Below are 17,136 nucleotides of genomic sequence, written 5' to 3' on the forward strand. Positions count from 1 at the left end.
ACATCCACACCTACCTTTGCTGGTCACTGTCACAGAAATCTTTCTGTAACTATCAGAGAGCCAAGATTATCATTCTCCAGTGAGAGGCCAGCCTAGGTCCCTCATGGTGACAGCGTCATTTTCCTCCCCTCTGAGGTGCCTGTTCCTCCCCCAGCCTAGCAGCTGCCTTTAATCCTTCTTAGTGCCCTACTTCTCCTTGGCACCACCACAGTGATCCCCAGGTTCTCCAATCTCATTTTCCCACGAGTAACCCCAGTCTAGAGCTGTTGAAGATGTGGGTACAGCCACAGCTGATCAGATCGCAATTGACCTAGGTCTGTGTCCTCCAACCTGTTTGCAGATGGTTCCCTTTGGTCCTCAGATCATCTCTGGGCCCAACGGAGGAGAGACACAGAGGTGGGGGGCCTGGAAGGGGGTTCCCACCTTCTTAGTTGGGGACCCCAGAGGGGGACCCCCAGTAGCAATTACTCCCCACCACCGCACCTCATCGCCGCCTTAGGTGTCCAAGGCGCGCGCGCATTGGTTGGACAGTCTTCCACCCCGGGGTCTGCCTCCTCCAGGCTCGGGCCTAGAGACCCCTAACTGCCTAGCTCAGGGCGGAGAGCTGCGGTTCTAGGACCCGGAGGCGCCGGGCGAGCGCGCCGCCGTGTTCTCGGCCTCGCCTGGGTCGGCTCCGGGGCTCCGGCAGGTGCAGCGGCGCCAGCCCCCTCCGCCGCAGGTGCACTGCTCGGCAGCCCCCGGCCGGCGCGCCATGGCTGCGGAGGACCCCCGGCCGGCGCCCGCGCCCGCCCCCTCCCTGCAGCCCGCCCCCCTGGGGCCGGGTGCGCGGCGGAGAACTGCGGTTTGTGCGCACCGGGAGCGGCAGCAGAAGTTCGAAAATCGCCGAGGGGGGAGCCCGCGCCGCAGCTTCCTGCCCCCGGCCCAGCCCTCTGGCCCCGGCCGTCTGCAGCCCGACTTCCTCCCCGAGCCTCGCTCGCCGCCCGCTCCCTTGGACGGGGCCGCCGCGATGGGACGCCGCGCCCTGGCTCCTGCACGCCGCTGAGCTGAGAGCAGCCTAGCCCAGCCCCGCCATCCAGTGCTGCCCTTCGCCCCCCTGGCTCCCGAAGCCTAGTCCGCGACCCCCAGGGAAAACTGGATCTCCGAGGCTGGAGACGCTTGGCCGGCTGGGTGGGGACCACCATGGGCAACGCGGCTGGCAGCGCTGAGCAGCCCGCGGGCCCCACCGCATCGCCCCCGAAGCAGCCAGCCGTCCCCAAGCAACCGATGCCGGCGGCCGGGGAGCTGGAGGAGAGGTTCACGCGAGTCTTGGTGAGTGTGTCCTGGTGCGCACCAGGAGCCAGGCACGACAGGGGCTCCGCATGCGTCCCCGCCTCTTGGGACTCAGGTGCCGCTTGGAGATCCTGGGTCCACCTGCTGTCCCTCCAGGGGGTGGGAGTGACAGTGCCATCTTTCAGAGTGATTTAGCACCCCCCCTCAAGAAACTTTCTTCAACCCCCCCCTCCAGTAAGCTTTCTTAAGAGACCCCCCCCCCCTCTGACCCCCTTCCTACGCTCCTAGGTCTAAAGGTGTCAAAAATGTCTCATGAGGTTGGGTCCAAACGCGCCCGGGGTGGGAGGGGGGCTGGCGCCCACTCTTTTACTGCACGCAGGCCCAGTGGCTGGGTGCGGGTCTAGAGCGCCTGCCCTTCTGTGACTCAGGGTCAAAGAGGAAAGGGGTTATAATTTAACCTTCTGGAAGCCTTAGACCTAGTGGAGTCTTTCATCCTCGGTTGTTCTGGTGTCTGGTGAAGGAGTTGGACTCTTAGACCCTCCATTCTAATCTCTCACCCTACCATGCCCTAGAATAGGTGCTTGCAGCCCCTCATCATGGACCACCCCCAGCTACTGAAAGGAGTAGGCTTAGGAAGGGTGGGGTCAGGGTGGGTTGGTCATTCTGGCTTGGAGTGGAACAAATATCTGGAAGGCTCCCGTCCTTCTTGGCTGTCACTTGCTTGGGAAACTGGGGCAGGCAAGGGTGGGATAGGATGAAGTAGAAACTAAAGTCTAGGCCTCTGGAGAGGGAGCCATCAACTCGGCTGAGCAGTTCAAGTGTTTCTGATAGGGTGGGCCAAGCAGTCATAGGTCCCAAAGAAGGGTGGGAGGCAGAAGTAGGGAAGGGGAAAGGCTAGTCTTTTTCACTTCCCCCTCTTTACCCCAGCACTCTTTCCTGCTGCCTTCTGTAGGTGGTTGCCCAGTGGCCTGTGTACTGTTAGCCACTCCTGGCTGGACACTGGGTGACATTGGGGAAGGCTGGGCTGTTTCCTAGAGGCCTTTCCCAGTCCCAGTAGGCTGGTGTTGCAGGTCTGAAGATGGGAACATAGGGAAGGCTCACTCTGGAAGCCAGGAAGTGCTGACCCTCTGTCCACTATACCTCCTAGATGGCATTTCCCCCCCCCCTCTGTCTAGCGAGTCATTAGACCTGACTTGCTTGCTCCTCTTCATAGTCCCAAAGGGGCAACAGTTTCTGAGAACCCTGGCTCCAGAAGGACAGGAGGAGCTTGGGGAACCTCTGAGATGGGGTGGGGTCTTCCCTTGTGAAGGCACAGGTGCTCACCTTGAGGATGAATAGGAACTCTGAGGCACACCTCACATTAGGCTAGCTTTGGCCTTCCCTGTCTCTCCACCTGCCCCTAACTCCCTCTTCCCCAACCCCAGCTCTTGGCCAAGCTCAGCTGAACTGAGCAAGTAGGGGAGGGGGCCTTATAAGTAGGGCAAGTAGCAGGTTCAGCCTGTCAGGGGGGCCGTGGGTCCGTCTTTCTTTTGTGTGTGTCTATGAAGAAGGGATAGTCTAGGCCGATCTGTTTGGTCATGTACACTAATGGGAAGGAGGGGCCTTGTGAATAATTCAGACCAATGGAAATTCCAAAAGTCAAGAGGAGGCCTTGATTGCCCTGGGTGGACCTTGAGGCTACAGTAATGAGTTGGATAGAAAATGCTGCTGGGAACCCCTGAGGGCCAGGACATGGGGGGAAGGCCAGGGGATGGACCTTCCAGAGTGTCTTGATGGCTTAGTGGGAGTCTAGGGCAGTGGTACCCACAAGGTTACCTATCCCTTTCAGGGCCCCTGGAACTCAGTGCTGTCTCTTATCCTCTGTGGGTGGGTAAGCGCATCTTCAGGTCACATGGTTGAGAACTGGCTTTTCTTGTTCCCTCACCATTAGGGTCATAAGTCCCACCTGGATTAAGGGCCTTCACCTCTGCCCGAGGCTACCCATGCCTAAAGATTTGGTGAAATCAGGAGTCTTAACAGTGGGTGTGGCTCCATCTGACCTCTACTCCTGGAGCCATGCTCAGTCTTTGGGGAAAGTCTAACATGGAGTGACCACCGTGAAGATGTTGTGGGGCCCCACCCTATGGATTCCCCAGTGTTAATAGAGGAACACAAGTCCCCAGTCACATGGCCCTGGGAACCTGTCATTTTAGGGTAGGGAGTCGGATTCCCAACTCCCCAAACTTCCTCTTCTCTTAGCTCTGGTGCTCTTAGGATTTGGGATGCTTCCACCAGCCAGGCAGGGGGAGCAAAGAGACATTTTCCCACCAAAGGTGGATGACGGGGTACTACGTTTCCATGAAGGCTATGAGAAAGGGGGTGTACCCTGCTTAAAATGGGGGGTGGGGAGAAAGAGCAGATTGAGCCAGGGTTTCAGCTGCTGCCTTAGCAACCATGGAAGAGCAATGGCTGCCCTACAGGCCTGCCGTGGCGGTGGAAACACACCAGTCAGCCAGGCTCCAAGCTCTCGCCTCTCCTACGCCCGTGCCCAAGGCTGGGTGTCTTCCAACGTTTCCCTGTCTCCTCTGAGAGGCATGCAGAGCAAAGGTTTGAGATGGCAAGCCATGCTGTCCAGGACTGTTAGGAGCGCTCTTGTATTCGGCTGCCTGGAAACCTGGGGCAAAGGACTCAGGGAGAGCACCGAGGGATGTCTGTGTTCTCCCTTAGTCCTAAGGATGAGCCGAGCTGAGTAATGGTGTATTCAAGTGGGACTGGGTGATTTATCAGGCTGTTTGGGGCAGCCATGACTGCTCCGAGCAGAGTTATAGATCTTTGGAGTTCTATCTCCCACTTTTGGGGCTGGTGGTGAAGAACAGGTTGGACATCTCTACTTTGCTGGGCAGTGACAAAGGTGTCCCTTAGTGCTGGGGGTGTTCCCCAGTCTCCGCGGAGTGTCCCTACAGTGGATCTCATTGGGGTGTGGCCTTGTGGTTAGATGTTTGGTTGGGCAAAGGCCATGGCTCACATTCCCAGCAAGCACAGCTAGTACAGGCTGACCCGAAATGCAGGGCAGTGGGCATGATTCACAGTGGCATCTGGGGTCAGTTGGCAAAGGGCTGGAGGGGGATGAGCAGGAGCAGGTGTTTGCCCTTGGGCCACCTCTGCAGTTTTCTTGAGAGTTTAAGATTCTGGAGAGTGACTTGGTTCTCCATGCCTTTGAAGGGGGTGGACCCTGTGCAGCTCGGCAGAGATGACTTTCATCCTCGTGGCTTAATTTGTGTGTGACCTTGGGCAAGTTCACATCACAGAGCCCCAGTTTCATGCGTTAGAAAGAGGGTAATAGGTATATGGCGGTCTCCTAGGACTGCTGAGGTAGAGGGCTCAGTATAGAGCCTACCAAGGAGCAAGTGCCAGTGTACACTCCCTACAGTGAACAAGGGGAGCCATCCTAGGCCTCCCTGAAGCCCCTCCCCCCTCCCCCACCAGAACATCCCAGGTTGCGGTGCATTTCTGAGTCACCTCCACATCTCAGGCTAGCACAGGCCAAGCAGCCTCCTTGCCATTACACAGGTTAGAAGAAGCAATGAGGCCCAGACTGAAAACTGCCTGGTGGCCGGAAACCACGAGAGGGAGGGCCCAGTTCCCCTGCAGGGTGGAGTAGCCTGGTGCTAACGGTGGTAGCAGCAGCAGCAGCAGCAGCGGTGTGCACACACCAGGAGGGGGTGGGAGGCCTCCACTTCCTTACACGAATAGTGTGCTTGGGGGGGGGGTTCCCCCAGTGAGTAAGAACTCGGTGTGGGCAACAACAGGAAGTGTAGGGTACTGGGTGGCAGGAAGCTACTCTGGTTGTTCCTGGTTTCTCTGATGGGGTATTGGGGTTAGGGCTATCTGCAGCCAGGACCTCAGTGCCCTTACTTTGGGGAGAAAAAGCCCAAAAGAACAAAACCCTGTGTTTCCTTTTTTTAAAAAAAGATTTATTTATTATTATACTGTAATTATAATCACATACTATATGAGTACATTGTAGCTGTTTTCAGACATACCAGAAGAGGGCATTGGATCCCATGACAGATGGTTGTGACAGATGGTGGTTACTGGGATTTGAACTCAGGACCTCTGGAAGAGCAGTCAGTGCTCTTAACCGCTGAGCCATCTCTCCAGCCCAAACCCTGTGTTTTTGAACCACATTGTCAGCTAGGTGTCCTTGGGCAACTGACTTAATATCTCTGCCTCAGTTTCCCATCTGGGACATGTGGGTTATAATAGTAACTGGTGTGCTCATTGTTGATGTTTAAATAAGTTAGTACTAGGTATGCAATACTCAGAGGGAAGCGAGACTAGAGAAGAGTTAGGGGGTATTTATTGTTATTTTTGTTATTATTATTGTTGTTGTTGTTGTTGTCTTGCTGGATTGTATGGATGGCAAGGTGTGGTGTTCTGGCTTCCACTCTCTTTGACCTTTGCCTTCCTCAGGAGAACCTGGAGCTTGGATAAAACTGGTAACTTTTGGGGTTCTCAGTCCCCAATGCAGGCTGGGTTGCAGCATAGCTTCCTCTAAGCCTGGGACTGCTGTAAGGGCCCCTGGAAAGCTGTATCTGGGATTTTAAGTGATGGGTGCAGCTAATTGTTTGTGCATGTGGGCAGACAGCTGGAATGCCGAGGTTGATACTTCCCCAAGGTTGGGGGAGGGCAGACGAGCCTTGGGATCTGGACCAGACATGCTGGGCTCTGGGGTTACCTGACACTGGATTGGGGTCCACATTCAGGAGCTTCCTGGACCTCGAGGGGGCAGGATTGTGGGGAAAGGGGTGGGGTGGTGGGATGGGGTCCAGAATCTGTTAGAGCTGAAAGTGAAACTGGAGGGTGTGCTTGAGTCCAGATGTGGCCAGAGCTCAGGTCTCCTGGGACAGTGTCTCAGAGATCAACAAGGCCCACAGTGCCAGGAGTTGCAGGCTCATAGAATGAGTCTGCAGCAGCTGGGCTGAGTGAACTACAGCTGGGGTCTGTGTCTGGGTCTCCGGAGGTTGGGGCAGGGAGAAAAGGTTGTCCCCATACCGTCTAATAGGAATATGAGTGAAATCAATTCCACGTATTCATTTACTTTTGGGGGTTTCCAGACAGGGTTTCTCTGTGTAGCCCTGGCTGTCCTGGGCCGCTGTAGACCAGGCTGGACTTGTACTCAGAGACCTGCCTGCCTCTGCCTCGGCAGTGCTGGGATGAAGGGCAGGGCCATCACCTTCCTGTTCTTAGTTATTTGTATACATTGTGTTACTTTGTGTCCAGCCGGGTCTCTCTCAGGCTTGGAGCTGTCTTCCCATCTCTGTCTTCACAGATTATAATAGGCCTGTGTCTGCTCCTTTGCATGGCCACACCCCATCTGATTAAGTCTATCTGCTTCCTCACCTGGCCTGGCAATGGGACAATTAGGAAAGGGAATGTACAGGCTTGGCCAGACCTCCCCTAGACCTTGAGGTCTTCTATGGACCCCTCTAGTTTCCTGTGTCCCACACTTACAAACGCTTCTCCCTAGTGACAGGATGCCAGAGACTATTATATCAAAACATCACTTCTGAATCTTCTCAGGCACTCTGGGAGTGTGAGGGTAGGCTGGCCTGTGCCCATTTTATGGAGGAGGAAGCTGAGGTTGACAGGCCAAGAAGCTGTCAGACTAGGTGGGCCCAGAGCCTGGGTCTTTTGAACTCGGTTTCAGTCTTTCTGCATCACAGCAGCTGTCCCTCCTCCATCCAATCAGGAGGCAGATGCACCAGTCACACTCGTAGACTACCTATCCCTTCCTGTCCTATTTGAACAACGCTAGCCATCCTTTCGTTTAACCCAGGCCCTGCTCACTGGGATACCTCTTTGCTGAATGCCCTGGTAAGGGGTTTGGCTCCCGTCTTGAGGGTGGCCCTACCTCACCCTGAATGAGTGGCATTTGTTAGCCTGTCTTCTGCTCCTTGGATACCCGGCTCCTTGGTGGGCACAGCCGCAGCCGGGGAGCAGCTGCTAATGAGTGTTCAGTGCTGTCAGAGCTATTTCTGATTTCTGAGCCTAAATTTAGCTCGTCTGGCAGGCTGGCACATGGGCCCGGGGCCTGAAAAGTCCCAGGTAGCTTAAGGGACAAGGGGACACCCTGCCTTCTGCCATTGTTGAGACAGGTCCATCAGGCAGTGGCATGCAGAGGTTGTCTGTCCCTAGCACTAACTCTGCAGTGACCCCGAGGGGTGTGAACCGGGGCTGTGGCTCACAGCCAGTCACCGCCACCCTCCTCTTACTGTCTTCATAAGGTAACCTTGGGCAGGTCATTGAGTTAATTTGTGCCTGTGAGATAGGCACAGTAACAGTGTCAATGATGGGTGGTCAGGACAAGGGGAGGTCAGTGCCTGTCATGAAATGCATGGGAGGCAAGGCTGCTTGTTTAACATGAGTGTTGGGCATGTTATTGAAATCAGAAGTATTCATGGACCGTTCCAGAACATTTAGGTTAACGGGGGCTCTGACATTTCAGGACAGAGATGCTGTCCCCTCTGAGGCTCAGCTGCCTCCTCTATGCTGGCCCCAGCCCCAGGGTCCTGCTAGGCCCAGCTTCCTACTTCCTCTTTCCCCTGCCTTACCACACCTCAGCCCTCCTCCCTATTCCCAGACAGACAGAGAGGAAAAGTAGTTCCCAGGCCCCCTGAAGCAGAGTAGGCCTCACCCCACAGAGTCTTCAGACCCCTTTTGGAAAGACACTGTCACTCAGTAGGAGCAGGCCTGGTGTAGTTTCCTCAGTCCGGGCTCACTTTCGAAATGGGGACAGGGATGACGTACCTCAGCCTTGGCCTGTGGTGGGTGGGCAGTTTCACCTCACAAGTAGGGCCCCAGCCGGAAAACTTAGGCAACGGGGAGCTGATAATACCCAGCTTCCTGTTCTCCTAGGATGAGTCAAGGCAGTGATTTTGGGGTGAGGTCTGGCCAGAGCCCCAGACCTAACCCTGCTACCCAAGAGAGGAAGCTAGCTGAGGAGTCTTGAGTGGGTGTGGCTCCCTCTCTGCTCTAGCCATGGCCTCTTCTCAGAGCCAGGGTCAGAGCGTGTATAGTCTGAGCCACCAGAGTGGGTGTCAGATAATTCCCAGGCCTTGGGTAGGGCTTCTTGGAGACTCCCATATCTATGGTGGAGACCCAGGCTACACTGAAAACCATGAAGGCAAGAACTGGCACTGGGGGGGCTGACATCTAGTTAGGTCCTCGTTAGACTTGAGGTTTCCTGTATTGGGGTAAACTGGCCTTGTTCTCTAGGTCTGTTAGGCAAACTTGCTAGGCCCCAGGGGACACTAGGACTCCTGCTTCCAGCAACTCCCACTTGAATCCACAGCCCTGGCTGAGCTGGGAAAGGCCTTGGTGGGGAGTGCTGGGGAGTGCTGTTGGCTCATCTTAGGTGTGTCGCATGTGTGAGGGAGAGTCCCAGTCTGGGTCACCAGTCCCACAGGCCCAGTGTTGTGCCTATTGTGTGCTGGAATGACTTCCATTGCTCAAACCTCCCCACCTCTGCAGCTGTGACATACTGGGACCCCCTGCTGGATGACACACTGCTCTAAGCCCTCTCAACATCCTGGTGACCTGGGCCTGGTCTGTGCATACAAGGGGCTTGGTGGGAATAAGACCCTGGCGCAGGTCCCAGCTGGTTCTGTCTAGAGATCACTTTCCTGTTGGCTCCTCTCTCACTCGGATGGGCATAGAGACCATGTCTGTCTCCTTAGCTCCAGTGGAGCCGAGAGGCTTTGGAGATCCCCGAGGAACACACATGCTTGCCTCGTGCCAGGGGGAGATGCGTATGGTGGCAGGGCCCAGTCAGACTTGGATTCAGACCCCAGGTTCCTTTCCAGCTCTGGGGTCCTGCAGCCCTGGGACCTTGGGGAAGGTGGCCCTACTTCTCTGGGCTTTGATTTTCATCCTGAACAGCATTGCTTATCTGCCAGTGTGAGAGGACCGCACATCTTTGAGGGAGCACTGTGGAGTCCCTGCAGATGGCTGTTCTCTCCTGCTTGGTTGTGTCAGGCCCCTGAGCTCAGGGGTCTTTGTCTTCCCTCTCCCCAGAACTGTATGAACTTGCCTCCCGACAAAGTCCAGCTGCTGAGCCAGTATGACAATGAGAAGAAATGGGAGCTCATCTGTGACCAGGTGGGTGCCTGGAAGGCTCAACTGCCCTTGCTTCTGCTCTTGGGGAACCCTTTTCTGGGGATGCAGGAGAGGGGTCTGCCTGCTGCCCAGGGGCTAATATCTACCAAGGTAGCTGGGAGCCCACAAAGGACTCTATATTCCCTTGAAAGGCCTGATCAGAAACTCTAGGGGTCATTAGCAGGGTGTGTCCTAGGCAGCTGGCAGTGGCTACCCTTGATGCTCTACACTGCTGGGGGCTCATGTATGCCAAGCAAGCCGTTTACCACTGAGCCTCGTCCACAACAGTTGGGTTTTTGTTTTTGGAACCGAGTCTTCCTATGCAGCTCAGGCTGGATTCAACCTCACGGTCCTTCTGCCTTAGCCTTCAGAGACATTACCGTTATTCAGAGTTCTGGGATTACAGGTGTGGGTCTCCATGCCCAGTGGCTTGTCTCTCCTACCCTGGGCTGAGAAAAAGAGGAAATATCCCTGCATTTAGACAACTGGAGGAAAAGGAAGGAACAGGTACCATGTCTTTCTCTTCTGAGGTCTGAGGAGACACAGTAAGTAGCCATCTCCAAGAGCAGTCAGGTCAGAATGCTGTGTCAGAGCTTAGGCCCAAGCCCTGGATTCACTGAGCGGCTTGTCCTCCTCCAGCTGCTGGGGCCCAGGCTATCCTCTCCTAGTACAGAGGGGAAATAGGGTAGAGACTGGCTTCTGCAGGCAGGATTGTGAAGAGGAAGAGGTAGGAGCTGCTTTCAAGCTGAGGCCTGGAGGCTGGGAGGTAGGGAGTTGGAGAGAGGAGCCCCTGGGCCCACTTCCACTAATGGACTGGGCTATACCAGCTGGGCATCCATCTTGGTCATGCTAGGCCGTGGCAGAGTTGGGAGCACTCTGAAGGCTATGGAGCTGCACTCGGTGTCTCCGTTGAAGGGTTCTGCCGGGAATCTCAGAGGGGTGTAAGGGCTGGAAGGTAGAAGGTAGAAGAGGGTGTCTGAGCACATCAGAGGGTTCTGGGCTGGGAAGGGAGGAGCCTTGTGGTGGGGTGTACCTCTGCTGTGGTCCGTACTTCTGTGTGAGGACCTGGGGCAGTGTTATATAGGGAAGGAGCACACACCGGTACCTAGCTAAGCAGAGGGACAGGACAGTTGTCTTAGAGATGGGCTGTCTACCTGCCAGGGAGCTGGCCCCTGCCTCAACTTTCTACTTTAGTCCAGGAAGGGCAAAACAGGCCTGAATAAATTACCCAAGGCGGGGTCTGTGGCTAGACGAGCCTCTATTCCCCTGGCTCTAGGAAAGGCACACACCAGGCTAAGGTCTTCCACATGTCCAAAGTTTGTGCCTTAGGTATTGCAGAAGCAGTTTAAGACATCCTGAAACCTCAGGTTAGAGCTGAGAAGGGGTGTTGGGAGAAAAGCTGCCCAGTGTTTTTTGGACAACTGTGATGGGTTCTCCGTCCACTCCATTTATCTCCTCAGGAGCGGTTTCAAGTCAAGAATCCCCCTGCAGCCTACATTCAGAAGCTGAAGAGCTACTTAGATACCGGTGGGGTCAGCCGAAAGGTAGCAACTGATTGGATGTCCAACCTGGGGGTATATATATCTCCCTTCTTACATGTGCTTACATGAGCATTCCCATGTGTGTGTGTGTATTGCGTGTATACATATGTACACCCTGTGTATTCATGCACAGACATATGTGTTCGGTAGGTGTGTATGCTTTGGGGTTTTGTAGTATATTTGTACTCGTGTATCCCTGAGTCCATACATAGGAGAAAGAGAGGAAGAAAAAAAAATGGATGTATACGTGTGTATCCCATATACAAGCAAATGGGTATGTAGGTAGGCACCCCGTATGTGCATATTTGGGGTCTCCTGTGTGGATGTGCATGCTGTGTTCAATGTGTGCATGCCCAGTATGTCTGTGTAGAGGTGTGTGTGTGTGTGTGTGTGTGTGTGTGTGTGTGTGTGTGTATACTGGATCGCTGTATAGAGGTATGTCTGTGCACCCTGTATCTTCAGACACATGTGGATATACCCTCTATGTTGGGGGAAGGCATGAAGTGTTCATTCTGTTGCACAGGTGTGTGGAGGTGGTGGGGGAAGCTAAACGTGAAAGGCCTTGAATGCATGCTGGGGGTGGATACTTCTGGCCGATGCCTCAGGACGGTAGGAGTCTGGGTTCCACCCTCAGACTCCTTGTTTTTTTGGCCCCCAGTTTAAGAGGCGAGTTCAGGAGTCTACTCAGGTGCTGCGGGAGCTGGAGACCTCCCTGAGGACAAACCACATTGGGTAAGCTTGAAAACTCTGACTCCGGCAGCCTCTCCATGACAGGCTGGTCCTGTGGACCATTTCCTTTGTCCCCTGTTGCCTGGGCTGGATTTCTACACACAGCTGGGCTGTGGGTCCTGCTTGGGCCCTCAGCATCCCCTGATATCCCTGGGTCTCTTGAGGGTGGGGGATAGTGTTATGTTCTAAGGCAAGGGCACTCAAGGGCTCTTGCTTTGCCTGCTCATTGCTCCCTTGGGCAGATTCCTTTCTGGATGTAACTCCGAGAACCTTGTCCTCTGCAGGTGGGTGCAGGAGTTCCTCAATGAAGAGAACCGAGGTCTGGATGTCCTGCTTGAGTACCTGGCCTTTGCCCAGTGCTCTGTTGCGTAAGCTCCTTGCCCCAGCCCTCAAGCTTCCTCTCAGTGTCCTGACCACACATTCCTGGGCCCCAGCTAGACTCCTGAATGGAACTGATCTCTTCCCTCTCCCAGCAAAGCTGGATTTGACCCTGGGCAATGGTTCTTCTGAAGACCTGCCCTTGCCCAGAAGGGATCTTCCTGCTCCTTCACTGTGCACTCCACAGAGCTATGGACGAGCTGGGCGTGGTGCAGATCTCTAATCTCAGAACTTGGGAGGCAGAGACGGGCAAAGCTCTGTGAGTTCTGACCAGCCTGGTCTACATAATGAGAGCCAGTCTCAGGAAACAAAAATCCAGAAATGAGAGCCAAGAATGGATGCAAGCCCCCTCGCCTACGGGGGAGATCTCGCCTGCAGATCTGTTCTGCTTTGCATGTCCCTCTGTCCCCTCTTTAAGTGTCCCTTGTGGTGGGAGCCTCCAAACTCCTTGCGTCGCATCTCCAGGTATGACATGGAAAGCACAGAAAATGTGGCCTCAGGCACAGAGAAGAACAAGCCCTTGGAACAGTCCGTGGAAGACCTCAGCAAGGCGCCACCCTCATCTGTGCCCAAAAGTCGCCTGACCATCAAGTATGCCGGGCCCGGATGGGGTGACAGGGGAATGAGGAACAGAGACCCCCACTGCCACATCTAAACAGGGCCCTGAGGGTCGGTGGGAGATGTAGTTCAGCATGGGGAATCAGATGTGTAAAGTTTTCAGAGAGACCAGAGGCTAGAACCTGAGGGGAACTGGAAGAAGGCGGGGGTCTGGGGGTTGGCAGGATCCCTTTTGTACCTCTCTAACCCCTTGTTTCTCCCTGTGCGGCCTCCAGGTGCCCCCCTTCTCCCCGGTACGTACATAGTCACCTGGGGGCAGGGGCATGCTGGGGGTAGGTGCATGCTGGGTCCTGTCTGTGGGTGGTGTGGGTTGGAAGAGCAGTCAGCTGACACTCGAGTTCAGTTGTTGTGGCTTGGTCTCCTCATTCTGACAAAAGACATCTTGCCATCTTGTGGGGATGCAGGGGCGGGGAGAAGGAGACAACCCTGGAGCATCAGCTTCCTCTCTTGGGTCTGAGAGATCAAATATATGTTTATTTATTTGTGTGCGTGCGTGTGTGTGTGTGTGTGTGTGTGTGTGTGTGTGTAGTATAGTGTACAGGCGTGTGTGTGTGCCAATAGCATGGCTTTTACCTGGGTGCTGGGGGTTTGAACTCAGTTCCTCAGGGTTACACAGTAAACGATCTTACCAATTGGCCATCTTCACAGCCATATATGTGAACATACATATAAATATATATGTAAATATCTATTTACACACACACACACACACACATATATGGTACTAGGACTTGAGTCCAGGGCTTCAGGCATTCTAGACAAGTACTCCCCCTAGCCTGGAACAACTGTATATTAAGCCCTAAGACCTCACAATATGTCTCTTTCCTTCTTCATTCATTCACATAGCAAACAGTTTTTTAGATACTTACTAAATAGCACATATTAGTGGCATGTGCCCACAAGACAGATAATTCTGTTTTCGGGGGGCCTCAGTCTAGTGGGAAGACAATTTAGTGTGATACATAATCACAGAGAAGCAACCTGGATCTCTGAGAAGGGAGGTGCCCACTTCTTGAGGCGGGGGAAGGGGAGCAGTGGGGGGTTAGGGTGGGAGGACCAGGAAGACTTCCCAAAGGAGGTGACATCGGAACAGTGTCTGACAAGCGACAAGCTTGTGGTAGGCAAGCGATGGGGGCAAGGAGAGGCAGCACGAACAACGCCTGAGACATATTTAAACAGTCTAGGAAAGGCTGAGGTAGCAAACAGCCGGGAGGGCTCAGTTGACAAGGTGGTGCTGGCCAGCGTGGCGGGAAGAGTTACAGAAGATTGTCAAGCAGATTGTCAGGTGGAATATTTGGTTGGCGGCTCGCCAAAAATGAAAACCTCAAATAATTTTCGGGTGTGTGTGTGTGGGGGGGAATAATAGAGCGAATACTCTTAGAATACTTCCTAGGCGCCAGGCTGGATTATTATGTAATCCCAACTAGCCTGTGATGAAGGCGTTCCTGAAACCGAGGAAATGGCCCAGTTAGAAAACGCTTGCCTTGCAAGCGTGAAGACCCGAGTTCAGTCCCTGGCACCCGTGTAAAAAGTTGGCTACACTGGAGAGGCAGAGAGAAGATCCCTGGCACTCGGTGGCCAGACAACCTAGCCTCATCGGCGGGTCACGGGTCCCAGTGAGAGATCTTGTCTCAAAAGAACAGATTGGGGGCTGAGGAGACTGCTTGGTGGGTAAAGTGCTTCTGCATACGCGTGTGGACCTGAGTTCGGATCTCTAGCGCCCAGGTAAAAATTGGGCACAGCTGCGTGCACCTGGCTCCTCAGGTTTCGAAAACGAGTAAAGACCGGTAAAGGAAGGTCCGTCAAAAGACTCTGGCCTTCACACGCACACATACACACTCAGATGCACACATGGGTGCGGAAGCCACACACACACACAACAGCAAACAAGGTAGGAAGCGTCCGAAGAATGATTCTTAAGCTTGTCTGGTCTGCATGTGCACGTGCACACAGGCACACACACCCACACCCCTGCACACACTCGGAATGTGCATATGTGTACATACAAAGACAGTATCTGTTATTGCTGGGTATGGTGATATATACCTGTAAAAGAGGCCGGCCTGGCTCCGTGAGACTTTGTCTCATCCCCCCCCCCGCCCCAGCTCCCCCAATAAGGAACTAATGTGGCCATTCGCTTTACTAAAGTAGTAAGCTGGAATGTTCATGAATTTTGAGTTTAGTCGGCCTCTCAAGAGGGAAGATGAGTTCAAAGTGATCGTGAGCGCCACCTTGTGGCGACATTACTGTTGTCTGGCTGGTTCCAAACTGTTCATCTTTATCCTTGGTGGGCTATCCACTCACAAGCTCCTCCCCCCCACCTTCTTTACTATCTGTCTCCTTCCCTCCCTCCCTCCTTTCTTTTTTGAGACAGGCTCTCATGTGACCGAGGTCTCAGACTCCCTACTATGTAGCCAGGGCTGGTTTTGAGCTTCAGTCCTCTGCCTTTACTTCCCAAATACTGGATTACAGGCATGTGCCATTTTGTACCTGGCTCACAGTAGCCCTCTCAAAAACCAGGTCTTTGTAAGGGCCTTTTCTTCCTTGACCCACCCTCACTACCTCCCCCAGCATGCCCGCCCCTGGACAGGAGACAGCGACTTAGAGTTCCAGATCTATCCCCCTCACTCCAAAAGGCATCTTATTGGTATGGAGAACAAGAAGCTGGGGATTAGGGGGTCTGACCCTGCTGCCTCTTCCACATCCACCAGGCTGACCCCCGCCCACAGCAGGAAGGCACTGAGGAATTCCCGGATTGTCAGCCAGAAGGACGACGTCCACGTGTGCATCATGTGTCTGAGAGCCATCATGAACTACCAGGTCAGCTGGTGGCATGGGATTGGGGTCTCAGGAAATGGCTTGGCCTCCTGGGACCTGTGTTAGCTGCTGATATCCTAAGATCACATGTCACTCTTGCCTGGAACCCTACTAGCCTGGAGTCTGGGCTTTGGTGGGAGGTCCCAAGGCTGGGAAGTTTTGAGGGAAAGTCCCGGGTTCTATACCTTCACGTCAGGTTTGCTGAAGTGGCCTTGGGTGTGGTCAAGGGGAAGCATTGGCTTCAGATGGGAGCAAGGAGGGTTGGGTAGTGAAGTCCATGGAAGACTGGGCTTGGCTACAGCATCAGGAGGGACAGCTGGTACAGCTCTACTTCTGTGCTTTATCACCTTTGTAAATTTCCTTAAAACATTATGGAGTTTTGACACGTGTGGCTTTTTTTTTTTTTTAAGTAATGCTATTTCATGGCTGTCCGTGGCATCTTAGATTACAACGTCGTATGTGCCCATATGTCGAAAGGTTGGACACGCCTGCACAGCCTATGTCCAGGGTGCTTGACAAGACAGATGAACTTGAAAGGGCCTGGCTTCTTTTTTTTTTTTTTTTTTTTTGGTTCTTTTTTTCGGAGCTGGGGACCGAACCCAGGGCCTTGCGCTTCCTAGGCAAGCGCTCTACCACTGAGCTAAATCCCCAACCCAGGGCCTGGCTTCTTAAGAAGAGACAGTGGCTGGCTGTGAGGAGTATCCTAAGCTTAGAGCGCTAGAGGCCAGAACCGCATGGCACAGACTATGTAGGAGGTGCTGGCAGCTTTGGGGACCTGCCTGGAGGTGCTAACCTCTCCTCTCTCCCCAGTCCGGCTTCAGCCTTGTTATGAACCACCCAGCCTGTGTCAATGAGATCGCTCTAAGCCTTAACAATAAGAACCCCAGGTAAGGTCTATATTCCTAACTGCTTTTCTGCCTCTGTCCTTACAAAACCTCTGCCCCCTATCGGCAGGCCTGCTACCAAGGCTCACCCCACCCCAGCTCCCGTGTCCTTCCCCTTCTTTTCTCAGAACCAAGGCTCTGGTACTGGAGCTGCTAGCGGCTGTGTGCCTCGTGAGGGGAGGACATGATATCATTCTTGCGGCCTTTGACAACTTCAAGGAGGTACTGGATTCCACCCTCCCAAACCTACTTGTGCTTCTAGGATTGCTTGGAGTCTGGCTGCCAGAAATTGTGGCCTCTGATAGGGCATCTGGGAACACAGGGTGGGTGTTTGGAAAACACAGAGGATACAGGGATGAGGAAATTCAGAATGGACGGTATAGTCAGGCAGGGGCATTGTCTAGCACAGTGGTTCCAGCCTTCCTAATGCTGTAACCCTTTAGGACAGTTCCCTCATGTTGGGCTGACCCCCCCCCCAACCATAAAGTTATTTTGTTGCCACTTCACAACTGTAATTTTGCTACTGTTATGAATAGTAATGTTACAAGCTTACAAGAGGTTCATGCATAGTAACATGGTAAATAAATTGGTTGGAAATCTCGCTCAGCAGTTAAGTGTACCCCCTGGCTGATGGCGAATATCTGAGTTCAGATCCAAGCACCCGTGTTATAAGCCAAGCTCTCTAACCCAAGTCTGCAGGGAAAAGACTGGATGCTTGCTGATGTTTGCTGATTTCCGGTCTAGCTGTAGCTCCCAGGTCTAAG

General features: G+C 53.9%; 1 protein-coding gene across 9 annotated transcripts in view; it reads left to right on the plus strand.

Annotated features, from left to right (window-relative positions):
• Positions 1 to 240: 240 nt before the first annotated feature.
• The window catches only part of Fmnl1 (formin-like 1), a 28,122-nt gene continuing 11,226 nt past the window's right edge, over positions 241 to 17,136 (plus strand). For 2 of the 9 annotated variants that reach the window (XM_006247499.5, XM_006247498.5), the window contains exons 1-10: positions 241 to 1,308; positions 9,325 to 9,408; positions 10,866 to 10,979; positions 11,605 to 11,678; positions 11,960 to 12,043; positions 12,519 to 12,644; positions 12,887 to 12,904; positions 15,383 to 15,491; positions 16,299 to 16,375; positions 16,501 to 16,594. In XM_006247499.5, the coding sequence (XP_006247561.1) occupies positions 1,180 to 1,308; positions 9,325 to 9,408; positions 10,866 to 10,979; positions 11,605 to 11,678; positions 11,960 to 12,043; positions 12,519 to 12,644; positions 12,887 to 12,904; positions 15,383 to 15,491; positions 16,299 to 16,375; positions 16,501 to 16,594 (909 nt within the window). In that variant the 5' untranslated portion in view covers positions 241 to 1,179. The remainder of the gene's footprint in view (positions 1,309 to 9,324; positions 9,409 to 10,865; positions 10,980 to 11,604; positions 11,679 to 11,959; positions 12,044 to 12,518; positions 12,645 to 12,886; positions 12,905 to 15,382; positions 15,492 to 16,298; positions 16,376 to 16,500; positions 16,595 to 17,136) is intronic. The other 7 variants (XM_063268750.1, XM_006247500.5, XM_006247502.5 and 4 more) reach the window with 6 other exon arrangements.

Source organism: Rattus norvegicus, chromosome 10 (assembly GCF_036323735.1).
Source record: "Rattus norvegicus strain BN/NHsdMcwi chromosome 10, GRCr8, whole genome shotgun sequence".
NCBI lineage: Eukaryota > Metazoa > Chordata > Mammalia > Rodentia > Muridae > Rattus > Rattus norvegicus.